The sequence below is a fragment of the Mandrillus leucophaeus genome, unplaced genomic scaffold (genome assembly GCF_000951045.1).
Source record: "Mandrillus leucophaeus isolate KB7577 unplaced genomic scaffold, Mleu.le_1.0 Scaffold296, whole genome shotgun sequence".
Lineage (NCBI taxonomy): Eukaryota > Metazoa > Chordata > Mammalia > Primates > Cercopithecidae > Mandrillus > Mandrillus leucophaeus.
In genome coordinates, this window is record NW_012103098.1 from 2,679,973 (window position 1) to 2,706,458 (window position 26,486).

General features: G+C 41.3%; 1 protein-coding gene across 1 annotated transcript in view; it reads left to right on the top strand.

The window, feature by feature from the left end:
* Nucleotides 1–25,380, top strand: part of PBRM1 (polybromo 1) — a 171,494-nt gene extending 146,114 nt beyond the window's left edge. Inside the window, exons 27-34 of the mRNA XM_011986209.1 lie at nucleotides 5,934–6,117; nucleotides 6,677–6,887; nucleotides 8,452–8,653; nucleotides 12,008–12,172; nucleotides 15,545–15,700; nucleotides 19,915–19,985; nucleotides 20,096–20,312; nucleotides 22,491–25,380. Of these exons, the coding sequence (XP_011841599.1) occupies nucleotides 5,934–6,117; nucleotides 6,677–6,887; nucleotides 8,452–8,653; nucleotides 12,008–12,172; nucleotides 15,545–15,700; nucleotides 19,915–19,985; nucleotides 20,096–20,312; nucleotides 22,491–22,663 (1,379 nt within the window). The 3' untranslated portion in view covers nucleotides 22,664–25,380. The remainder of the gene's footprint in view (nucleotides 1–5,933; nucleotides 6,118–6,676; nucleotides 6,888–8,451; nucleotides 8,654–12,007; nucleotides 12,173–15,544; nucleotides 15,701–19,914; nucleotides 19,986–20,095; nucleotides 20,313–22,490) is intronic.
* Nucleotides 25,381–26,486: the final 1,106 nt, after the last annotated feature.

Consider the following 26,486-nt stretch of genomic DNA (forward strand, 5'->3'; position numbering starts at 1 on the left):
GCCCGGCTAGTTTTTTGTATTTTTTAGTAGAGACGGGGTTTCACCGTGTTCCCCAGGATGGTCTCGATCTCCTGGCCTCGTGATCCGCCAGTCTCGGCCTCCCAGAGTGCTGGGATTACAGGCTTGAGTCACCGCGCCCAGCCCACGTACGTATTTAATAAGTTGTTAGCTATGAACATTCCTGTTAAGGTCAAGAGCAAACTAGGGATGTTCTGGCTGGGTGTGATGGCTCATACCTGTAATCCCAGCACTTTGAAAGGCCAAGGTGGGCGGATCACCTGAGGTCAGGAATTCGAGACCAGCCTGGTCAACACGGTGAAACTCCATCTCTACTAAAAATATAAAAATTAGCTGGGTGTGGTGGCGGGTGCCTTTAACCCCAGCTACTGGGGAGGCTGAAGCAAGAGAATCACTTGAACTCGGGAGGTGGAGGTTGCAGTGAGCCAAGGTTGAGGCACTACACTGCAGCCTAGCAACAGAGCAAGACTCTGCCTCAGAAAAAAAAAAAAGAAAAGAAACAAAATAGGGATGTCCTTATCACACTTACTTAACATTGTTCTAGAGGTATTAGCCAGTGGAGTTAGAAGAAACAGAAGTCTAAAATAAGAAAAGTAAGGAGGTGAAAAATCAAGAGCATCAACTAAGAAATCATGGCAAACAGTAAGAGAAGTAAGATGATTGAATATAAATAAATAACAAATCTATTATCTTAAAAGATTCAGTACTAGTAAGATAAAATACCTTAGATAAACTTAACAAGATATATGCCACATCTGTATGAAAAAACTTTTAAAATGTTATTGAACGAATGCTTGAACAAATTGCAAAGTAATACCATAGGCCTAGATAGGTTTCAACGTCATAAAGATGTCCATCCTCCCTAAATTAATCTTTAATATGATCCCATTAGATATGCCAGTGGGAATTTGCTTGTGAGGAAGTTGATACTACATGAACTCATTTTAAAAATCATATTGAAGGCCAGGCGCGGTGGCTCATGCCTGTAATGCCAGCACTTTGGGAGGCCGAGGCAGGCGGATCACAAGGTCAGGAGATCATGACCATCCTCAATAACATGGTGAAGCCCTGTCTCTATTAAAAATACAAAAAATTAGCAGGGCGTGGTGGTGGGCACCTGTAGTCCCAGCTTCTTGGGAGGCTGAGGCAGGAGAATGGCGTGAACCTGGGAGACAGAGCTTGCAGTGAGCCGAGATCGCGCCACCGCACTCGGCCTGGGCGACAGAGCAAGACTCCATCTCAAATATATATATATATATATTTTTTTTTTTTTTTTTTTTTTAAAGAAACTTAGGATCGGGCACAGTGGCTCACTCCTGTTATCAATCCCAGCACTTTGGGAGGCCGAGGTGGGTGGATCACTTGAGCCTAGGAGTTTGAGACCAGCCTGGGCAAGATGGCAAAACCCGATTTCTACAAAAAGTACAAAAATTAGCTAAGTAGCACTTGCCTGTAGTCGCAACTACCCGGGGTGGGGGGCTGAGGTGTGCGGATCACTTGAGCCAGGGAGATTGAGGCTGCAGTGAGCAGCTGTCATCTTACCACTGCACTCCAGGCTGGGCAACAAAGTGAGACCCTGTCTCAAAAACAGAAAAACTCAGGAAAATTCTGAAAAGTATAGTGAAAGGGGATCTGTCCTTACCAGATATTAAAACCTTTAGCACTATAACAATTAAAACTATATATGAGTAAACAGGTTATTTGAACAAAATAGAAAGTTTAGCAAATATAATATATGGTAAAAGTGGCATATCAGATAAGTGGGGAAAGATGTATTTTTCTCTAAATGGTGTTTGGAAATTCAGTAACCACTTGGAAAAATAAAATTGTAGCCATATCCCACATCTTAACTTCAAGATAGATTCCCAGATGAATTATAAATTTAAATAAACATAAAATTAACAAATATACCAAAAGAAACCATGGGAAAGAAATTTTGTTAATCTCTGACATAAAAGCCAGAACTCATACAATAAAATACTGGTAAATTCAACTATATAAAAATGGAAAATATCTATACGACCAAAACTGGCAAAAACAAAAATGACAATCTTGAGAAAATATTTGCAATGTTTATCATAGATAAAGATCTGATTTTCCTTGTAGATGAAGAGCTCCTATAAAGCAATTAGATGAAGATCAACATCCAGCAGGAAAATGGACAAAGAAGATAAGGGAGAGCAGAAATAAATTACTAGGGCCCAGTGTGATGACTCACGCCTATAATGCCAGCACTTTGGGAGGCCAAGGTGGGCGGATCACTTGAGGTCAGGATTTGGAGACCAGCCTGGCCAGCATGGTGAAACCTTGTCTGTACTAAAACTACAAAAATTAGCTGGACATGTTGGTAGGCATCTGTAGTCCCAGCTACTCGGGAGACTGAGGCAGAGGTTGCAGTGAGCCAGAATCGCACCACTGCGCTCCAGCCTGAGTGACAGAGCGAGACTCCATCTTAAAAAAAAAAAAAGAAACTACCAGTGATTCTTAAACAAATGAAAATATACCCGGCTGGGCACGGTGGCTCACGCCTGTAATCCCAGCACTTTGGGAGGCGGATCACCTGAGATCAGGAGTTCGAGACCAGCCTGGCCAACACGGTGAAACCCCATTTCTACTAAAAAAAAAAAAAAAAAATTAGCCGGTCATGGTGGCACACGCCTGTAATCCCAGCTACTCGGGAGGCTGAGGCAGGATAATTGCTTGAACCCGGGAGGCAGAGGCTGCGGTGAGCTGAGATCAAAAAAAAAAAGAAAAGAAAATATACCCAACCTCAGCCATTAGAGAAATGCCAGTTAAAGCTACCCAGATATTTTTTTTCCTTTCTTTTTCTTCTTTTTTTTTTCAGATTACGTATCAAATTGTCAAAGATACAGAAAACGTTTCTCACTAGTTGACAACAGCATGAGGAAATGGTGTCTACCTACTTTGTGGTAGTCTGTGAATTAGGGCACCCTTTATGGAAGGCAATTTGATAATACTTACAAAAATTTAAAAAGTGTATACATACCCTTTGACTCAGCTTTTATACTTCTAGAAATTTAGCTTCAGATGTATTCACCTATGTGCAAATTGATATGTCTTAAATTACTTATTTCAGCATTGTTTAGCATCAGCAGAAGAGCAAACATTGGGAAACAACATATAGATATCCATCAACAGGGAACTAGTTGAATAAACTTGGTACATTCATACAAGCCGTGATCTCCAAGACATATTATTTTGTGACAAAATTCAGGTGCAAAACAGTTTTAAGTAATATGCTGCCATTTATGGAAGTTTTTTATTGTTTTATATATGTCACAAAATTCATCATTTTAACTTTTTTTTTTTTTTTTTTTGAGAAGGAGTCTTTGCCACCCAGGCTGGAGTCAGCGGCTTTTTTTTTTTTTTTTTTTGGAGACGGAGTCTTTCTCTGTCACCCAGGCTGGAGTCAGTGGCACAGTCTCGGCTGCCCGCAACTTCTGCCTCCCAGGTTCAAGTGATTCTCCTGCCTCAGCCTCCTGAGTAACTGGGATTACAGGTGCATGCCACCACGCCTGGCTAATTTTTGTATTTTTAGTAGAGACAGGGTTTCGCCATGTTGGTGGTGCTGGTCTCAAACTCCTGACCTCAGGTGATCTGCCCACCTTGGCCTCCCAAAGTGCTAGGATTACCACGCCCAGCCTTAACTATTTTTAAATACACAGTTCAGTGGCTTTAAGTCCATTGACAATACTGTACAGCCATCGCCACTGTTCATTTCTAGAATTTTTTTCATTGTCCCAAATAAAAACTTTGTGCCCGTTAAACAGCTCTTTATTTTCCCCTTCCCCCTGGCCCTAGGAATCTCTGTTCTACTTTTTGTTCATGAATTTTGCCTATTCTAGATACTGCATGTAAGTGGAATCATGCAATATTTGTCCCTTTGTATCTGGCATATTTAGCATAATGTTTTCAAGGCTTATCCACGTTATACCGTATATCAGAATTTTATTCCTAAGGCTGTATATTCCATTATATGTATACTACATCTGTTAATGGACATGTAGGTTGTTTTCACATTTTAGCTATTGTGAGTAAAACTGCTCTTATCAGTGGTGTACAAGTATTTGATCCTCTGATTTCTTTTAGATATATACCTAGAAATAGAATTGCTAGGTCTTATGGTAACTCAGTGTTTAACTTTTTGGAGCAACTGCCTAACTATTTTCCACAGCAGCTGCACCATTTTACAGTCCCACCAAGATATAAGGGTTCCATTTTCTTCACATCCTTGCCACCACTTGTTATTTTCTGTTTTGGGTTTTTTTTTAATACAGGCATCTTAATGGGGTGTGAAGTAGTATTTCATTGCCGTTTTGATTTGCATTTCCCTGATGATGAATGATGTTAAGCATTGTTTCATGTGCCTATTGGACATTTGTATGTCTTTTTTTAGAGGCATGTCAATTTATATCTTTTGCACATCTTTAAATTGCATTATGTATTTGTCTTAATGTTGAGTTGTAGAAATATATATTCTATATACTAGACTCTTACTAGATATATGATTTGCAAATATTTTCTTCTATGGCTTATCTGTTTACTTTTTTTGTAGTATCCTTTGGAGCACAGAAGTTCTTAATTTTGATAAAACCCTTTTTTTTTTTTTTTTTTTTTTTTTTTTGGTGTGTGACTGAGTCTCGCTCTGTTGCCCAGGCTGGAGTGCAGTGGGGTGCTCTTGGCTCACTGCAGCCTCTGCCTCCCGGGTTCAAGCAATTCTCCTGCCTTAACCTCCCGAGTAGCTGGGCTTACAGGATTGCACCACCACGCCCAGCTAATTTTTTTGTGTTTTTAGTAGAGACGAAGTTTCATCATGTTGGTCAGGCTGGTCTCGAACTCCTGACCTCAGGTGATCCACCCGCCTTGGCCTCCCAAAGGGCTGGGATTACAGACGTGAGCCACTGCACCCAGCCCATTTTGAATTAAATTTTTTTTTTTTTTTAAACGGAGTCTCGCTCCTTCGCTCAGGCTTGAGTGCAGTGGCGTCATCTTAACTCTCTGCAACCTGCGCCTCCCAGGTTCAAGCGATTTTCCTGCCTCAGCCTCCTGAGTAGCTGGGACTACAGGTGCACGCCACCACGCCCAGCTAATTTTTGTATTTTTAGTAGAGACAGGGGTTTCATCATGTTGGCCAGGATGGTCTCGATCTCTTGACGTCATGATTCGCCTGCCTGAACTTCTCCAAAGTACTGGGATTACAGGCATGAGCCACTGCACCTGGCCAAATTAATTTTTATATATGATAGGAGGTAGGAATTCAACTGCATTCATGTGCAGAAGTGGAAATCTACTTGTCCTGTTACCGTACCATCTGTTGAAAAGAGTATTCTTTCTCCCATTGAATTGTCTTGGAACCCTTATTAAAAATCACTTGCCCATAAAAGCCCTATTATATTGGTTTATTTCTACACTTTCAGTTCTATTCTGTTGACCTGTATATTCTATCCTTATGCCAATACATATCGTTTTATATCTTTTTTTTTCTTTCTTTCTTGACATAGGGTGTCACTCTATCACCCAGGCTGGAGTGCAGTAGTGCAATCACAGCTCACGGTAGCCTCACACTCAGACTTCCCTGACTCAGATGATTCCCACCTCAGCCTCCCAAGTAGCTGGGACTACAGGCATGCACCACCACACCCGGCTAATTTTTTGGATTTTTTGTAGAAGTTGGGGTTCTCACTCTGTTGCCCAGGCTGGTCTCAAACTCCTGAGCTCAAGAGATCTGCCCACCTCAGCCTCTCAAAGTGCTGGGATTACAGGTGTAAGCCACCATGCCTTTCATATCTTTTAAATTTTTAATTATATGAATGTATTCATCCAAAAATAATAAAACAATTATTAACTATGACCACAGTTTACTCCTTTAATTTCTTCCTAATTTTCTCTTTCAGGAAAGTGTGCTGTGTTGTCATTCAAGGACTTCCTCTCCTGCAGGCCAACTGAAATACCAGAAAATGACATTCTGCTTTGTGAGAGCCGCTACAATGAGAGTGACAAGCAGATGAAGAAATTCAAAGGATTGAAGAGGTTTTCACTCTCTGCTAAAGTGGTAGATGATGAAATTTACTACTTCAGGTAAAGCTTGAAAACCTAAGGAAAAAAGAGCACTTCCATTAACTGATACCAATATAGTGTAGTCTAGTGTTTTTAATTTTTTATTAGATCTTAAACTAGAGTAGCAAATATTTCAAATAGAAAATCTTTATTCAGTTAAAGATTAAAGGAAAGACTTCATAATCTGCTGGGACCTGGTAGCTGCTCTAATAGTGCCCTTGGCGTAGACTCCAGTAATTGTGGAATGAGGCAGAAACACTTAGTTCTGGTTTATATCCTGTCTGTTAGGAGATTTCTCAGTTCCACAGATTATGAAAACTCTTTTTGCTATATATAGGCAACTAGATCCCAACTTTGGACACAATGCTTTTGTGGATATTCAGTATAATTATTTAAAAACAAACATCTCTAAGTAGAAGTAATTTCATAAACACACATTTAAAGTCTTTCCATGCTGACTTTAGAGCATATATTGCAGATTGCAAGAAGTCACTTGTAGTTGTTAAGGTGGAACACTGCTTTCCGGCTCATTCTGGAGGGGCATTAGGTGATTTTAGGTTTTTTATGTCACTTTTTTCAGAAAACCAATTGTTCCTCAGAAGGAGCCATCACCTTTGTTGGAAAAGAAGATCCAGTTGCTAGAAGCTAAATTTGCCGAGTTAGAAGGTGGAGATGATGATATTGAAGAGATGGGTGAAGAAGATAGTGAGGTCATTGAACCTCCTTCTCTACCTCAACTTCAGACCCCCCTGGCCAGTGAGCTGGACCTCATGCCCTACACACCCCCACAGGTGAAGGTGACAAGTTCCTGTTACTTGTCTTATTACCACTTTTGGTTTGTAGCAGACTCAAAACCAAAGTAAAGTGACATCCAGCCCCTCCATATGTGAGCTTTAACTTAGAATTCTACAGCAAGGAACAGTTTTTAATTTGTCAGTGCCATGATTTACTCATTTATTTTTAATTGACAAAAATTATGTCATTATCCCATTAATAATTATATTAATACCATTAATTTAAAATTAATATCTTTAAAATTTCGTAGCTATTTTAATGGCAGGCTTAGTTAGAAGACTCTTCCTTGTGCTGAAGAAAAGCAATAAGGAGCAACATCACCCTGTTTGTCTTTAGCTTTTATTACCCATGTCTTTTTAATCTCTCCTTATGTAGGACCTTATCTTTTGGTTGAGGTGATGTCTGTTGGTTTATTTTTTTCTCATTCAGAATTTTTACAAGACTTGGCCAGGCATGGTGGCTCATGTCTATAATCCCAGCACTTTGGGAGGCCAAGGCAGGAGGATCATTTGAGCTCAGGAGTTCAAGACCAGATTGGGCAACATAGTGAAATCTCATCTCTGCTAAAAATTTTTAAAATTAGTAGGCTGGGCGCGGTGGCTCAAGCCTGTAATCCCAGCACTTTGGGAGGCCGAGACAGGTGGATCATGAGGTCAGGAGATCGAGACCATCCTGGCTAACATGGTGAAACCCCGTCTCTACTAAAAAATACAAAAAAAACTAGCCAGGCAAGGTGGCGGGTGCCTGTAGTCCCAGCTACTCGGGAGGCTGAGGCAGGAGAATGGCGTAAACCTGGGAGACGGAGCTTGCAGTGAGCTGAGATCCGGCCACTGCACTCCAGTCTGGGCGACAGAGCGAGACTCCGTCTCAAAAAAAAAAAAAAAAAAATTAGTCAGGCATGGTGATGCACACCTGTAGTCCCAGCTACTCAGCAGGCTGAGGCAGGAGAATCACTTGAGCCTGGTAGATCAAGGCTTCAGTGAGCTATGATTGCACCACTGTACTCCGGCGTGGTGACAGAGCAAGACCCTATATCAAAAAAAAAAAAAGAATTTTCTCAAGACTTAATTGTGAGGTCACCATTACAGATTGCAGCCATGGAATTCAGCGAAACTTTCATTTATTTCTTACATGGTAATAGGTAAGGAAGAGGTGCGTTTTGACCAAGAAAATAGCCAGCTGTGAACCAAACATGTCAATAAAGCAGTATCTGTTGAATCACATGTTCCTGGCTTCTGAAATTTAAGTACAGTGGCACGGTCTCAGCTCACTGCAAGCTCCGCCTCCCCGGTTCACGCCATTCTCCTGCCTCAGCCTCCTGAGTAGCTGGGACTACAGGCACCTGCCACCACGCCCGGCTAACTTTTTGTATTTTTTTTTAGTAGACACGGGGTTTCACTGTGTTAGCCAGGATGGTCTCGATCTCTTGACCTCATGATCCGCCCGCCTCAGCCTCACAAAGGGCTGGGATTACAGACGTGAGCCAGCTGGCTTCTGAGATTTTGAGCAGTTAACCAAATGTAATGTTTTGATGCACCATAAGACCTTTCTGTCTTACAGTCTACCCCAAAGTCTGCCAAAGGCAGTGCAAAGAAGGAAGGCTCCAAACGGAAAATCAACATGAGTGGCTACATCCTGTTCAGCAGTGAGATGAGGGCTGTGATTAAGGCCCAACACCCAGACTACTCTTTCGGGGAGCTCAGCCGCCTTGTGGGGACAGAATGGAGAAATCTTGAGACAGCCAAGAAAGCAGAATATGAAGGTAAATAGAGCCTAGGCACAACTGTCTTTCAAAGCAAGGGGGTGTTTCAGGAATGCACGCGTGCAGACAGGTTTTACTCTCGTTCTTACCACTTGCACATGAACTTTATTTTGGGGACTGTTCTAAATGGCACCCAGCCATTTTAGATGCCAGCCTTGTCCTGACTGAGCAGAGCACTGCCCCTGACTTGGCCTCTGATCCTGGTGTTGTATTTTCCCCTGCAAATTTCTCCAAAATATTTTGCTACTAAAAATTGCATGATTTTTTTCTTTCATTGAGCCCTGTAAGCACACATGTTGAGCTAGGGAATGATTGCACAATGATGTTAAATATAATTTTAATTAAAATTCATCTGCAAAGGGCCTCTTAAAATCAGTGATCTTCTGTTACAGCTCTTGGTAAGCCATATATTTAAACTTCAGGCTGAGTCTTTGCCAAAGTGCTTGGTTTCCTAGGTCGGTCCTGGCCTATACTGTGTCTGTATTCATAGCTACGTCTAAGGTATTTGGGTCTTTTTTGTAAAGCTCAACTGCCTTTATTTTCCTTTTATTCTAATTAAATCACTTTGGGCAATGAGCTGTCATTCAAGAATTTGGTGGTTCTTAGCCATTTAGAGACAAATACTTGAGACTTTTTGTTTTTTGTTGTTGGGTTTTTGTTTTTGTTTTTAATATCAGACATGGATTTAGTAAAGAAATTAGTAGTAAACATTAGATTAGGCAGTACTATTGCCCTTTGAGCTGTACTTTTTCCTTCTGGAATTTTATATATTGGTTCATTTTGCCAGTTTAGAGCTCCTCTCTACAATGGTCAACCACTACTCTTCTTAGGTGGTGCAGTTCTGTTATTTTCTGACAAACATAAATTAATTATTTAGGTTACCCCTTTTATTAAAATTTATGAAGTCTCCAAAGAAACTTCTTTAAAAAAAAATCATTTATTATAATTGATTGATTACTATGAAATTATCTGACAGGCTTATCCAAGAATCTTCTGCAGAGAATCCTAATCCTGCAAGATGTTTAGCCAGAAAACATTCTGTGGCAAAACCAGTTTGAGAAGCATTCCAGACTCTCTCTCGTGGAAACTTATGGTGCATATTCCTGTATGTGTGTTGTCAGGCCCGAGGCCCTCTTCTATCCTTATCAAGGGGAGTGCTCACCTTCACTCCTTTCATACAACACGCATATTCCCATATTAAAGACTTTAAGACCGCCGGTAAATAACCTGTTTTATATTATCTGGCGTTTTCTGAAATTTGACTAGGTATTTATGTAGTACCTATGAATATCCTAAAGAACTAATATTTTGCAGAATATTCTTTGAAAAACGCTAGTCAGTTCCATAAGAACCTAGAACTTTGTGGAGCTTTGATATTTCTGACCTAATTGAAAGTTAAGACCTACTATACCACTGAGCTGGAGGAGTGTTGGAAATTAAACTCACATGGATATTGCTGAACGAGCAACACAGCAGCAGCAGCAGCAGCAAGGCAAATGAAGCCAGTGCTGGGTGACTGGTTATTTAGAGTGTGAGCAGGAGAGAGATACCTGAAGACACTGTGAAGGTAAAAACACTGGAGTAGGACTGAAGACAGGGAGAGGTGATGGCGTCTGGAACATTCTTCCAAATTCAAAGAGGAGTCTGAAAGTGAGTGAGAACCTAGTGAGTGGGGAGTTATATGACTCAGCAGCATCTACCTGAGACATAAAATCTGAACTTTTGATGTTTTCTCTCGTTGAATTCAAAACCCAAAGTTTGGAGTTTGGGTAGCCAGTCCAATATTCAATCCATAGGTCTTATTATTATTATTTTTTTCCATTTCATTTTTTTGCTTTCCCACTTTACTGTGTCACTTGTATAATGAAAATAGTAGAATTTGAAGTGGGACTCTAGGTCGATTTTTTTTTTTTTTTTACTGCTATCTCAAGTAAATAGTTTGTTCAAATGGCCTTCTTCTCTCATACTCGTTGTACAAAGGGTCTGTAAACTAGGACAGTCTTAGTGATGATAAGGCTATGCAGGCAACTCTGTCACAGCCAAGAGGCCTTTGATTGCTTGACTTTCATATTCTTAAAGGAGGACTGGAGCTGTAGCTTCTTGATTCTCTGTAAAGCTATATGACCTTGAGCCATTTTCCCCCTCCTCAAATCAGTGGTGTTGAGTTCCATGTTGGAGGGTTTATGTGTGGCAGTTGGAGTGTGATATCAGGAGTTAGGGCCATAGGTTGCTGGTTCTCTCTATATCCTTGGACAAGTGACTGCCTGTCTCCCAGCCTCCATTTGCCTATGTGATGAGTGGGGGGATCTTCTATTTATGAATGGTGAGACAAGAAACCCTGTATGGTGGGAGCTTTGGAAATACAACATTTCAGGAGTTCTTCAGTAGGGGTTCAGTTTGCTAGCTCCCAAAAAGACTGGAAACATGATCACTGGAGCTCCCGGCTCTGGAGATGCAAACAAAGTAGCTCAGGGCCGGGAGTGGGGAGGTAGCAGGATGTATTCTATGGCCCAGAACTGCCACAGCAAATGCTCTTTTTGCATTTTGAATGAAATAAGAGGGGCTCTGGAATTTTCATTGACTTAGGGTGGTTTATGGTCAGTATTGAAGTGCTCAGCTTCAGGAAACCTGGTTCTTTCAGTACATTGTCCATTGCTACATACGCGTATATATAATTCTCTGCTTCTGATGATTGTAGCCTGAAGTATAATGCATTTTTTTCCTTTGGGGTTTATTAAACATGACTTCTTTGCTTCATTAGAATGTAGAAATTAGTTGTTTCCCTAAATCCTTCTGAAGGAGGCAGTCAGCTACTTTTCCCTTACAGAGTTAATTTTCTTCAGCTGCTAAACCCCATGACACTCATCATGAGTCCTCAAATCTAAGTAAAATTGGGTACAAAGAATCAGGAAATATATATAGTAAGTAACAATTGTACCAAAAATTATAATGGGCCATGGAATTGCTTCATGTTGAAATTATAAATAATCTGTAATGCTATTAATACTAGAATAATGGTAGCGCTTCTCATCTTCAGGGTGCCTCGTGAGATTAACCATGGTGGTTATGCTGGTGACGTGTTTACATAAAACCTGTGCTTTCTGAATGTGTGTTGCAGTCTTAACATTCTTGAAATCTTTGCAGACCAGTTCTCAAGATGGGATAGGAAAGCTGGACTCTAGGTTACCGAGTGAAATCGGCCCGACTCCTCCTGTGTTGAGACTAGTCATCTACTGTTCCTTCCATTGAGACAGAACTGTTGCCTGTGTTTTTACTAGTCCTGTTGAATGCAATGGATGGTATTTTGAATTCCTGGGTTAAAAACAGAATTGAAAATCTGAAATGCCTTTACAGAGCGGGCAGCTAAAGTTGCTGAGCAGCAGGAGAGAGAGCGAGCAGCACAGCAACAGCAGCCGAGTGCTTCTCCCCGAGCAGGCACCCCTGTGGGGGCTCTCATGGGGGTGGTGCCACCACCAACACCAATGGGGATGCTCAATCAGCAGTTGACACCTGTTGCAGGTAAAAACAGGAGCTAAGACCATTTTTTTCCACTTTAAGAAATTCCTTCATTTTTTTTTTCTCCAATAAGGAGTAGGCCACAGTCTATTGCCTTTTCTCATGACAGATTCAAAGTTTGAAGTCATCCATGTTGTCCTATATTGCCTTTCCCATACGGGCAATGCCTCCCTTCTGCCCCAGAAATGGGCCCTGGGCCCAGCCCTGGTAATTGGTAGGGAGCAGCTCTTCCCTGGCTATGGGCATGGTCTGGTGATGTTCTCCACCCCAGACTGCTCTTGATAGAGCACTATAGCAGAAAATATGAAAATAGACCCTGAATTCTGTTCTAGAGGGACTCCCAAGAGAAAACACAAAACCAGTCTTTAGGTGGTGTTGATTTTCCCGTCTCATTCCAGTATTCAGTTTGCCTTGTTCTGCTGCAGCCATCCTTAAAAGACTGACCATTTAAAAGGATTTTTTGACAATGAATTGTAAATCCTTTCTTGGTCACCAATGTGCATGACTGCTAAATAGAATACAAAGTCCTTATTCAATTCATTGTGCCCACTCTGTAATGCTTTTCTATTTAATTACATTAAACTGCATTTTCTGTTAGTATCCCAGTCACATATTTAAAAAAAAAAAGAAAAAGAAAAAGAAAATGATGAATGTGGTTTGCTTGTGTGTGTTGTCTCTGGTTCTGGTAGCCATAGCAAATTTGACTCTTCTTGAATTGAATATCTTTGTCTGACATGTCTCCAATGAGAAGCCTGCAGACCACTTCTCGGGACCCTTCTTTGAGATCTCTCCAATCCTGGTGAGGTCTGTACAAGCCACCTGTGTTTCTTCTTAAGCAAGCAGTCTGACCTCTTTCACAGGAAGTCCAAGATAGTGTTGTTCAAGGCAGGCTTGTTGGAATGCTGTTTTTGCTGTTTCGTTTTTGCTTTTTAAGGAGGAGTAGCATAGGACAACTTTTCCATTGTCGCTCCTAACTTTTGTGATGGCAACTTCTCAAATGCACTGTCGCTGAACTCAGCAGTTGCACTCGCCAAAGCACATCTGAATCATGGCTTTCAGTACTTTCAGTGTAACTGATGTTGATCTAACAAATCTCATAATCGCCTGCTCTATTCCATGGCCCATTTTGGTTAATGGGGTTCCAGAGGTTTTTAGAAATCAGGCCTTGAACATGGGGACTTTGAAAGTTAGAATTCCCTCACTGACATCCTGTTTTGTTCTGTTCGATGTGTGACGTTGTGGCACTGTGCCCTTGACTTCAAAACCCAGGGACACATTAACAAAATAAATACAAACAGCTAAAAACAATTAAAAAAAAAAAAAAAACAGCAGCTGCAGCATTTTAGCTCCCTGTTGGGGAAGAACATTATAGAACTCTATGGATGAGGAAGGTTGTCCCTCTAGAAAGCCCCTGCTCCATTATTTAGGGTGTGCTGTCTAGACTTCTGGGCCCTGGGAGTGAAAAGCAAGCATTTTCTACAGTAACCACTCTTTGGTCCTCAGGGGGAACCCTGCAGCTAAGAGGGTGACTTTTCATGGTTTTACAGGTTTCTTAGGGCCTGAGTCTTACTTATTAGCCTTGTTGCTGTCTTGAGACCAGCTTTGCTTACAAGCATTGAAGCTCATTTGAACACATGTGACTGGGATAATAAATGCCAAAGTACAGTTTAATGAAGACAAGTGTCATGTCTTTCAGTTCTTAATAATTTCTTCAACCACAGCCCGTGAAGGCTGCGTTCAGATGGGCTTTTGTAATTGAAAGCAAAGCCTCTTAACATCCTTAAATTTCCCACTTACTTAACCCTAAAAGCTATAACTGGTGGTGTGGTTAAAAGATTGGTAGCATTGGATCTCTTCATGTTTAATTAAGATGATGGTGTCTGTTCAAAAGTAGTTTTTACTCTCCGAACTCTTCATTTAAAAAGAAATGAAAACTCATAATCTTATTATAGAGAGATTATTATTCAAATTTTTGTAATTTGGTTTATGTAATTTTAAGTTTGTCAGTCAGCTTAGGTATGACTAGTGAAGCAGGGTGAATTGATCTCAGAATTTTTAGTAATTTCATAGCCTTAAAAGACCAAACTTTTATAAATAAATATCTTTGAAATCTTCAGGGAAAGTCCAAGAGTAAAATTCTCAGAATCTGAAGTTTTCCTCTGTTTGACAGAGTCCCTCTACAAAGAGTATTTTATAAAAATGAGGTTTGGCACCAGTCCCTCAACCCTCCCTTTGCAAGAAGCTGTGACCAAAGGTGATTCCTTTTTGGGGGGAGCTTTGTGTTCTTGTTCATCATGATCATTACAAATCCCAGAAAAGTCAAGTTGTTTTTCTTGTTTTAAAAAAAATGCCATGTGGTTTTAAAGGTCTTTTGATAGGTGAGTCCTTGACATTTTGAATTTTTTTCTTAAATTTATTCCTTCTGCCAAAAATACTTGTTTGCTGAAACTCTTCTCTAGCCAGTGGAAAATATTTTGTCATGTGTAGGTACGGTTTGAAAATAAAGGAATAAAAGCCTCTGTTCACAGAAATTGTGTACCTCAAATTAAAATGCTCCCTGTTAAGGTTTATATGAGGACATTTGAGCTTGGAGACTGATGGCATTTGGCATTTTCTGGTATCAGCAGAGCCTGATTCTCCAGCCATTCCTCCGTAAAGTCTGTGTGTAGGCTCCTGAGTGACCTGGGCTTGGTTGGCTTGGGAGGGTTTAGGTTTTATCTTTATCACATTTTTAGATCTAAAGAATGAAATATCATTTACTGTGATGGTTCTTAGAAGCTGTTCCCCAGCTCAAGCCCAAGCACAATCCATTCTTACCAGCAATGGTAAGGCTAGAAAGGAGGAGTAGATGTAGAAGTCTTAAACAATTCCTGCCCCCAAGCTGGAGAACCATGCTTTGTGATCAGGACTATGCGCCTCATTTCCCTCCATTCCTATTTCCCCTCATGTGTACCCATGATAGGCATATGAGTGTGGGCAGAGTGGAATGATGGGGTTCATACTGTTCAGTTAGAATTGCAGTCAGCAGAACTGGTCACACTGTTTGAACAGCTTGCAATAATTATGACCTTGGGAAGGCTGTTACTAGAACTCTTTACTATTATTTAACTGAAAACGTGCAGCATATTTACCCCAGGGAAAATAACTACAAATAATAGTGTACTAAGTACTAATTCATCCCAAAATGTTGGGTCTCATATTTGTAACTTTTTATTTTGTTCTTTATTGCAACAAAATAATTGCACTAATTGCTGTTATATCATGCAATACTAAGGGTGCTTTATTCATTGGTAGTGCATGTGAGGGATAGTTGTTATTACTTAGCTCATGTTGCATGTTAATGATGCATGTCTGAAATTTGTTGTGTCCTTCAAGGCATGATGGGTGGCTATCCGCCAGGCCTTCCACCTTTGCAGGGCCCAGTTGATGGCCTTGTTAGCATGGGCAGCATGCAGCCACTTCACCCTGGGGGGCCTCCACCCCACCATCTTCCGCCAGGTGTGCCTGGCCTCCCGGGCATCCCACCACCGGGTAAGAACTTCATCCTCATTCACTCATTAATCACATCTTCATATTCTCTTTTTCCTCTTTCAACCAGTTGTTCCAGGAGGCACCCGGGACCCACTGTGGCCAGGCCTCCCCTCCCTGAGAATCCCAAGGGTGTCAGCAGCAGGGCATGTCCTGTGCATTGAGCAGGTGGCCCAGCACTTGTGCCCTTGTGCACCTGGCTGCTGGCAGCAGCACAGGACACATGGTGGAGGCCAGACTCAGCAAACCAAGGGACAAGAGGCATACTCTATTGATAACCACTCAACTAATTTGACATGTCCTTGAAAAGCCAGACAGCCTAAAAGGCTGTGCCCTCTTATCAGTGAATGAAGTTTCCCAAATTGCTAGTTCAGAGTAACATATAAAAGCACTTTTTGACCCTGAGTTGCATTTCTCCCTCTGGTGCAATTCTTATCTCACAGGGTATAGAGTATTGTTCCATCTCCTTCCAGGCTCCTCAAGCAGCCTTTCTAAGGGGATTGCAGAGCTGCTAATGTAGAACTCTTCAGAAATCTTTCACTCAGTCTGCCTTAGGAACAAAAAGCAGGGAGGCAATGAATTTTCACTGAAATAGTTTTCTGTATGTAAGTTCCCTAAGAGGCATGACATGCTGGGTGTAGTGGCTCATGCCTGTAATCCCAGCACTTTCAGATAGTGAGGAAGGTGGATCACTTGAGCCCAGGAGTTCAAGACCAGCCTGGGCAACCTGGTGAGACCTCATCTCTATAAAAATTAGCCAGGTGTTAGGCCGGGCATGGTGGTTCATGCTTGTAATCCCAGCACTTTGGGAGGCCAAGGTGGGCGGATCACTTGAGATCAGGATTTTGAGACGAGCCTGACTAGTATGGTGAAACCCTGTCTCTACTAAAAATACAAAAGTAGCTGGGTGTGGTTGGGGGGCGCCTGTAGTCCCAGCTACTCGAGAGGCTGAGGCAGAAGAATCACTTGAACCCGGGAGGCAGATGTTGCAGTAAGCCGAGATTGCACCACTACACTCCAGCCTGAGCGACAATAAGACTCCGTCTCAAAAAAAAAAAAGGGAAAAATTAGCCAGGTGTGGTGCATGTGCCTGTAGTCCCAGCTACTCAGGAGGCTGAGGTGGGAGAATTACCTGAGCCTGGGGAGACTGAGGCTACAGTGAGTGGTGATCGCACCACTGCACTCCAGCCTGAACGACAGAGTGAGACCCTGTCTCAAAAAAAAAAAAAAAAAAGCCTGACATTAAAGAACAGCCTAGCCTACCCCCCAGCTGTAGATATTGGTTTGTCTGTCAACAGAAGCTTAGAAGTTCTTTTACATAGAAATATATAAATGGATTCCAGAAATAGCTATATTCATTTTCACTTTAAAATGTGAATTAGCAAGTTGAAAGATTATTTTAAAGAAAACCTGAATGAAAGGAAAATCACATGTTCCCATATTAATTGCCATCATCTGCAAAAGAACTCTTAGCTAGTAATCTGGATGGAGGGAATGTGACCTTTGGAAGACTCAGAAAGCATTTGGTCCATTACCTAAAACATCAGCTAAGGGCCCAACCCAGATGGTAAAATGTGGGTGGAAACTTGTTAAATTTGCCTGTACCAGTGTTGGACCTACCAGTGATAGGGTTTTGCAGGGTACCAAATGATGCTTTGGATCATGCACCCAGCAGTGTGCAGGGTGAGCAAACTTGGTGGCCTGGTCTGGAACCTCCAGCCACACTCTTTGTGAGTGTTGCTTAGAATATAGCCGTAATTCCACAGAAGCATTTGCTCCAGGTATTCCCAGAGGAGGAAGTGTTTGTAGGGTTAGGTGCTTCATATGAAAACAGTCGACTGTGTGAATTGCTGTTGCAGCAGGAGTCAGTCATAAGGTAAATGTTCCCACGCAGCAGGTAGACTTGGCCTTAATTTTTTGCCCTCTCACCTTGACACAGGGTATCACTGAGCCAGTAAGACCAGGCTGGAGTTGACACCTTCTAGGTGCACTTAGTGGGAGCCATGTCTAACACCAGTACCCTCTAGGTTGCAGATGTCTTTTGGTGGGTGTTGGGACATAGCTGTCTTCCTTTCCCCCTTCCTGAAATTCTAAATTCAATTTGAGGGAAGCCCAACACACCTGCTTAGAATTGAGGAGGCATGGCCGGGCGCGGTGGCTCAAGCCTGTAATCCCAGCACTTTGGGCGGCCGAGATGGGCGGATCACGAGGTCAGGAGATCGAGACCATCCTGGCTAACACCGTGAAACCCCATCTCTACTAAAAAATACAAAAAAAAAAAAAAAAAAAACTAGCCGGGCGAGGTGGCGGGCGCCTGTAGTCCCAGCTACTCGGGAGGCTGAGGCAGGAGAATGGCGTAAACCCAGGAGGCGGAGCTTGCAGTGAGCTGAGATCCAGCCACTGCACTCCAGCCTGGGCGACAGAGCGAGACTCCGTCTCAAAAAAAAAAGAATTGAGGAGGCATGACCGGACACTTTTTGAGGCTGAAGTGGGAGGATTGCTTTGAGCTCAGGAGTTCAAGACCAGTGGGCAACATGGTGAAACCCCGTATCTATTTTACTTAAATAAAAAAAAAAAGAAGCAAGGAGTCAGGGAAGTCCCCCTATTAGTGCCTACGAATGCACATGTCTGAGCAGGCTTAGAGGAGCAGGGGATTCATTGAGCTCTTCTGGTGACTCAGCTCACATTCTCACCAGCTGCCCCGGCATGGCATTTGTCAATAGAGGAAGCAGAAGAGTTTGCTGATTTGTTTGTGCTGCCCTGCAAAGCAATGATTTACACAGTTTAGGGAGCCACACCGTGTTGTGGAGTCTAAGGTGGGTGAGTGTCCTGGGCACAGGAGGTGATGGACACAGAAGTTAATAATATATTGCTGGAGCACCAGCTTACCCACCACAACCTCTTCATTCATTCACGAATAATCATCAGGATCCTACTTTGGTGATCCGGGTGGACATCTGGGTACTTGGAATATAAAACTCTCTGCTTTTTAAACAGAAGCTTTTTTACTTGTTATTTTCTAACAAATAAGAGGCTCTCTTACGCTTCCTGGAAGTGGCATTTAACAATTCTGAACCTTGGTGCTCGCTTCAGCAGCACATACACTAAAATTGGAACAATATGGAGAAGAGCATGGGGCAAGGATGACATGCAAATTCATGAAACAGTTCTGAACTTTAGAATGAGGAGCTGCTCCTGCCTGGACAGAATATCACGATTTTTAATCCGAAGGGACTATACACTATGAAGTTACCTCCTCTCGATTGTTCTACACAGCCAGCAGGATTTGTTTAAGTTTTCAAGAACAGTTCACCACAGTTTTAGGATTATTTATTTGTTTTTAATGAACTGGCTCCCTTGCCTATTTCTGTATTTTATCAGAATAGCAGATATGCACCCTGAAATCAAAAGAGCCTCTGACTCTAAATTTAGGACATCTCATTATTATCAGCTGTGCCTGTGAGACAACAATTGCTCGTGAGCATTCACTGAGGGAAGCTTACAAAATTACTATCAGGGACATAGTACAAATCTAGTAGGGTCATAAAGTCTTTCTGTTCCTTTGTCATTTTGCATATAAAGTGATAGCAACAAGGTTACTTCACTTCAGATGATTCCTTTTCAGAGTGTTACTCTATCAGATGGAAATGTTCTTTCTCTGCCAGCACTAGTGACTCCAGTTAGAACCAGCTCCTAATGGTCTGGGAGGAGATTGCAAGGCTGTGCCTTCAACCTTCGCAAAGCTCATTTAACTATACACTTCCACAGCCTCTTCCCTTGTGTCCCTACTGTCCTAGCACATTGCCTACTGCTGAGCCTGATTCCAGTGCCATTTCTGCTGAAATTAAATACAGGCTTCAGTTGCAGGAGAATGTGTTGTCAGAAGAAATGTAGAGGTATATTCTTGAATGTAGAGGTATATTCTGACAATAGCTTACCTAGAGAAATACTAGAATTTTATGCAAGGTTCAAATCATTTCTAAGCCATAATTGATATACATCTGACAGATTGTTCTAGTAGTATACTTTAAGTACCTAGAAACAAAACAACTTTCTCTTCAAATCCTGTTGGGGTGCTTAGGATTCCTAGCTACAAAGATTCAAGGGCAGAGGTACATAAGTTTGAATTATGAATGGCATAATTTCTTATCAGACAGTAGTTTTTCAGTCATTTCAACCCAGAGCCTCTAACTGTGCCATTGCATTCTGAATTATAGGTGTGATGAACCAAGGAGTGGCCCCTATGGTAGGGACTCCAGCACCAGGTGGAAGTCCATATGGACAACAGGTGAGCTTCCCAGTTTGATTTTCTAGGACTTGACAGAATTCGAGTTATCCTCCTTCTCAGAACATGTGCAGTCTCTTTCTGCCTCACCATGTGGTCCTGTACTCTTTCAGGTGGGAGTTTTGGGGCCTCCAGGGCAGCAAGCACCACCTCCATATCCCGGCCCACATCCAGCTGGACCCCCTGTCATACAGCAGCCAACAACACCCATGTTTGTAGCTCCCCCACCAAAGACCCAGCGGCTTCTTCACTCAGAGGCCTACCTGAAATATATTGAAGGACTCAGTGCCGAGTCCAACAGCATTAGCAAGTGGGATCAGACACTGGCAGGTAAGGAGATTCCTTCTAAATAAACCTTTGTGAAATACATGTTTCCTCAAAGCTGTCTCACTGCTGTTAGCATATTATATCATACAATAAACACCCCTTTTTGTTATACAATCAAAATAAATTATATATTTCATAAATGGTTTGGAGTTTCTTTGCGTGTTGACATAACACACTGAAAATGGTTTGTTTTGTTTTTGAGACAGGGTCTCGCTCTGTTGCCCTGGCTGGAGTGCAGTAGCACGGTCTTGGCTCACTGCAATCTCCACCTCCCAGGTTCAAGTGATTCTCCTGCCTCAGCCTCCCCAGTAGCTGGGATTACAGGCACGTGCCACCTCACCTAATTTTTATATTTTTAGTAGAGGTGAGGTTTCACCATATCGGCCATGCTAATCTCAAACTCTTGACCTCAAGTGATCCACCCACCTCGGCCTCTCAAAGTGCTGGGATTACAGGCGTGAGGCACTGTGCCTGTCCTGAAAATGCTTTTTGGATTTTTTTTTTTTGTTTTTATTTTTGAGACAGTCTCACTCTGTCACCCAGGCTGGAGTACACTGCTACAATTTCGGCTCACTGCAACCTCCGACCCCCAGGTTCAAGCGACTCTTGTGCGTTAGCCTCCTGAGCAGCTGGAATTACAAGTGCTCACCACCACGCCCGGCTAATTTTTTTATTTTTAGTAGAGATGGGGTTTCACCATTTTGGCCAGGCTGGTCTTGAACTCCTGACCTCAGGTGATCCACTCACCTCGGCCTCCCAAAGAGCTGGGATTATAGGCGTGAGTCATGGCGCCCTGCCTAAAAATGGGTTTTTTTGGCCAAATTTCAAAGCCTAGTTTTCTCATAAACATCACTGCCATCTTTTTAAGTATATTCTCTTTTTTTTTTTTTTTTTTCCAGGCGTTTGTACGTTAGTATAGATGCATTGGGTAAATTAAAAATGATTGGCCAGGCACAGTGGCTCCCACTTTGGGAGGCTGAAGTGGACAGATCGATTGAGTTCATGAGTTTGAGACTAGCCTGGGCAACATGGCAAGACCCCGTCTCTACAAAAAAATTAAAAATTAGCCAGATGAGGGCCAGGAGCGGTGGCTCATGCCTGTAATCCCAGCACTTTGGGAGGCTGAGGCGAGTGGATCACTTGAGGTCAGGAGATCAAGACCAGCCTGGCCAACATGGTGAAATCCCATCTCTACTAAAAATGCAAAAATTAGCTGGGCGTGGTGTCTGGCGCCTGTAATCCCAGCTACTTAGGAGGCTGAGGCACAAGAATCAGTGGAACCCAACCCGGAAGGTGGAGGTTGCAGTGAGCCAAGATCACACCACTGCACTCCAGCCTGAGGGACAGAATAAGACTCTGTCTTAAAAAAAAAAAAAGAAAAAAAAACAATTTTACCTCAGTTTAGCAAAAGGAAAAAAAAATATTAGAAACCTTTTAGGTTATTCATTTAGTTCAGCATACTTGTGTATTTTCAGTATGTACTGAAGTACTTGTGTAGTTTCTGGAGAGAAGTTTGGAAGTTTCTATTGTTCTTGATTTCTAAACCAACTTTGGGCATTTCATTTCATTTCATTTCTTTTGAGTAGAAGGTATGTTTTCCCTTTCTTCACGTTTACCTTTTTAGGAATTTTCGTTAACATTGAAGTAATTATTAAATATAAGGGATGCCTACAAAAAAAATAATGATCAGGCTGGGCACGGTGGCTCAAACCTGTAATCCCAGCACTTTGGGAGGCCAAGGTGCGTGGATCACCTGAGGTCAGGAGTTTGAGACCAGCCTGGCCAACATGGTGAAACCCTGTCTCTACTAAAAATACAAAAATCAGCCAGGCATGGTGGCAGATTCCTGTAATCCCAGCTACTCTAGAGCCTGAGGCAGAAGAATCGCTTGAACCCAGGAGGTAGAGGTTGCAGTGAGCTGAGACCACACCACTGCACTCCAGCCAGGGTAACAGAGTGAGACCCTATCTCAAAAAAAAAAAAAAAATGTATGATCAAATTTTTTAGTGCCTAGTAAAATGATACAAGAAATGTGCCTGGAAATATTCTGCAGTTAAAATTCATAATATTTGATAAATATTCAATATTTTGTGTTTTAATAAGTCTGTCAGATCTTAGAATTGAGGGAAATTTTGCCAACTTCCAATTCCAATTTCTGTCTCTCTGTACTTTAATTTTCAGCTCGAAGACGCGACGTCCATTTGTCAAAAGAACAGGAGAGCCGCCTACCCTCTCACTGGCTGAAAAGCAAAGGGGCCCACACCACCATGGCAGATGCCCTCTGGCGCCTTCGAGATTTGATGCTCCGGGACACCCTCAACATTCGCCAAGCATACAACCTAGAAAATGTTTAATCACATCATTACGTTTCTTTTATATAGAAGCATAAAGAGTTGTGGAACAGTAGCCATTTTAGTTACTGGGGGTGGGGGGAAGGAACAAAGGAGGATAATTTTTATTGCATTTTACTGTACATCACAAGGCCATTTTTATATAAGGACACTTTTAATAAGCTATTTCAATTTGTTTGTTATATTAAGTTGACTTTATCAAATACACAAAGATTTTTTTGCATATGTTTCCTTCGTTTAAAACCAGTTTCATAATTGGTTGTATATGTAGACTTGGAGTTTTATCTTTTTACTTGTTGCCATGGAACTGAAACCATTAGAGGTTTTGTCTTGGCTTGGGGTTTTTGTTTTTTTTGGTTTGGGGTTTTTTTTATATATATAAAAGAACAAAATGAAAAAAAAACACACACACAAGAGTTTACAGATTAGTTTAAATTGATAATGAAATGTGAAGTTTGTCCTAGTTTACATCTTAGAGAGGGGAGTATACTTGTGTTTGTTTCATGTGCCTGAATATCTTAAGCCACTTTCTGCAAAAGCTGTTTCTTACAAATGAAGTGCTTTCTTTGAAAGGTGGTTATTTAGGTTTTAGATGTTTAATAGACACGGCACATTTGCTCTATTAACTCGGAGGCTCACTACAGAAATATGTAATCAGTGCTGTGCATCTGTCTGCAGCTAATGTACCTCCTGGACACCAGGAGGGGAAAAAGCACTTTTTCGATTGTGCTGAGTTAGACATCTGTGAATTAGACTATGGTGTCAGTAATTTTTGCAGAACAAGTGCACAACGCTGAGGTATGTTTAGTCTAGGCAGGTACGTTTAAGGGTATTTTGATCTATTTATAATGAATTCACAATTTATGCCTATAAATTTCAGATGATTTAACATTTTAAACCTGTTACATTGAAAAACATTGAAGTTCATCTTGAAGAAAGCATTAAGGTATGCATGGAGGTGATTTATTTTTAAACATAACACCTAACCTAACATGGGGAAGAGAGTGTGTAACTAGATATGAGCTGTGTAAGAAGCATAATTGTGAACGAGTAGATTGATTGCCTTCTACTTTATTTTTCACAAGTATGTTTTAGTATTCTTGATTTCCTCATTATCAGATGTATTTTTTTCTTTTAAGTTTCAATGTTGTTGTAATTCTCAACCAGAAATTTAATACTTTCTAAAATATTTTTTAAATTTAGCTTGTGCTTTTGAATGACAGGAGAAGGGAATCATAATTTAATAAAATGCTCACTAGAAAGACCATTACAGATCCCAAACACTTGGGTTTGGTGACCCTGTCTTTCTTATATGACCCTATAATAAACATTTGAAGGCAGCATAGGATGGCAGACAGTAGGAACATTATTTCATTTGGCGGCATGTTTTTGAAACCTGCGTTATAGTAACTGGGTGATTGCCATTGTGGTAGAGCTTCCACTGATGTTTATAAGCTGAGAGAGTCACTCTCAGAGGATGCTTTTTTCCTTTTAATCTGCTATGAATCAGTACCCAGTTGTTTAATTACTGTACTTATTAAATCATGAGGGCAAAAGAGTGTAGAATGGAAAAAAGTCTCTTGTATCTAGATACTTTAAATACAGGAGGCCCTTTAACTTAATTGCCTTTAGTCAACCACTGGATTTCAATTTGCATCAAGTATTTTAAATAATATTGAATTTAAAAAAAATGTATTGCAGTAGTGTGTCAATACCTTATTGTTAAAGTGAGTCAGATAAATCTTCAATTCCTGGTTATTTGGGCAACTGAATCATCATGGACTGTATAATGCAATCAGATTCTTTTGTTTCTAGACATCCTTGAATTACACCAAAGAACATGAAATTTAGTTGTGGTTAAATTATTTATTTATTTCATGCATTCATTTTATTTCCCTTAAAGTCTGGATGAGACTTCTTTGGGGAGCCTCTAAAAAAAACTCTTCACTGGGGGTCAAGTGGATCATTAGAAGCCAGAGCTCTCCTCCAGGCTCCTTCCCAGTGCCTAGAGGTGCTACAGGAAACATAGATCCAGCCAGGGGCTTCCCTAAAGCAGTGCAGCACTGGCCCAGGGCACCACTAGACAGGCCCTAATTAAGTTTTTTTTAAAAAGCCTATGTATTTATTTTAGAATCATGTTTTTCTGTATATTAACTTGGGAGATATCCATTAATATTTAGGATATAAGATTTGAGGTCAGCCGTCTTCAAAAAAGAAAAACCAAAAAAAAAAAATTCTGACTTAAAGTACAAGTAAACTATACATCTTTTTTTCATAAGTTTTAGGAACTGTAGTAATGTGGCTTAGAAAGTATAATGCCTAAATGTTTTCAAAATGTAAGTTCCTGTGGAGAAGAATTGTTTATATTGCGAACCAGGGGACAGAGGGGAACCTATAGGTTTAAAATAGTATGTTTGTCAGCCAACTGATTTAAAAAGCCTTTAACTGTTTTGGTTGTTTTTTTAAGCCACTCTCCCCTTCCTATGAGGAAGAATTGAGAGGGGCACCTATTTCTGTAAAATCCCCAAATTGGTGTTGATGACTTTTGAGCTTGAATGTTTTCATACCTGATTAAAACTTGGTTTATTCTAATTTCTGTATCATATCATCTGAGGTTTACGTGGTAACTAGTCTTATAACATGTATGTATCATTTTTTGTTGTTCATCTAAAGCTTTTTAATCCAAATAAATACAGAGTTTGCAAAGTGATTTGGATTAACCAGGTTTGGTTGTTCTGTTAAAGTTGTGTCAGATGTTAATTTCAAGCAGATTTAACTCCTGCAAGCCCTGATTTTATGCTGACGAGGACGGTGACTGCCAATTTAAGAGACTAAAGCTCCACAGGTGGAGATGAAAGTTAGTGTCCAGACCTCTGGTTCAGGGCTCAGGCTGCATTAACACAGAGCCAAATTTAGTCAGACTGCAGCCTGAAGTGCCCCACGCCACGCCTCAGGCTGGCAGTCAAGGAATTCCTACATGTCCTCAGCATGGGCAGAAATGCAGGTTGAAATTAAAATTGGAGAGTTACTGAGGGCGGAAAGTGAGGAAAGCATTGTCCTCTATCATAAAGCAGTAGAGCCCACTTCAAGTAGCTTGTCTGTGGCCAGAAGAAACAGGTGGCCCAGGTGTCTTTAACGTCTTTATAAACTCTTAAAACATGACCACGCTTTTAATAGAAAGTGTTGGTAAAGTCAACCAACTGTTTTCCTCTAATATCACTTTGCAAATCCCTGTGGTTCTGTTCTCCTGAATTTAGGATAGTACCACCATCTGTGCCCCGAGCATCTTTTGAACAATCATTGATGTTTAGCTAGACATCCCATCTGAACACTGAGCATACAAATATTGCTATTACTCTGTTACTTTTTTGTTTGTTTGTTTTGTTTTGAGACAGAACCTCACTGTCACCCAGGCTGGAGTGCAGTGGTGCAACCTCGGCTCACTGCGGCATGCGCCACCATGCCTGGCTAATTTTTGTATTTTTAGTATAGAGACAGGGTTTCTCCATATCGGCTAGGCTGGTTTCGAACTCCTGGCCTCAAGTGATCTGCCTCCCTCAGCCTCTGAAAGTACTAGGATTACAGGCATGAGCCACCGCGCCCAGCCTACTCTGTTCCTTTTTAGCCTGGAAGTATGCTAGGTCCCTGAATGAAAGTTCAGAACTAAACGAATTAATGGACTGTCCCTTTTCCCTGTTTTGGCTATTTCATGGTATTTATATCTTGCAGATAGCACATAAATGAGACAAGAAACTCCAGATTTAACACATGTGTGAAGACTAAGTACTAATATGCTTTACTAGGAGATAAATTACTTTGGAAAACA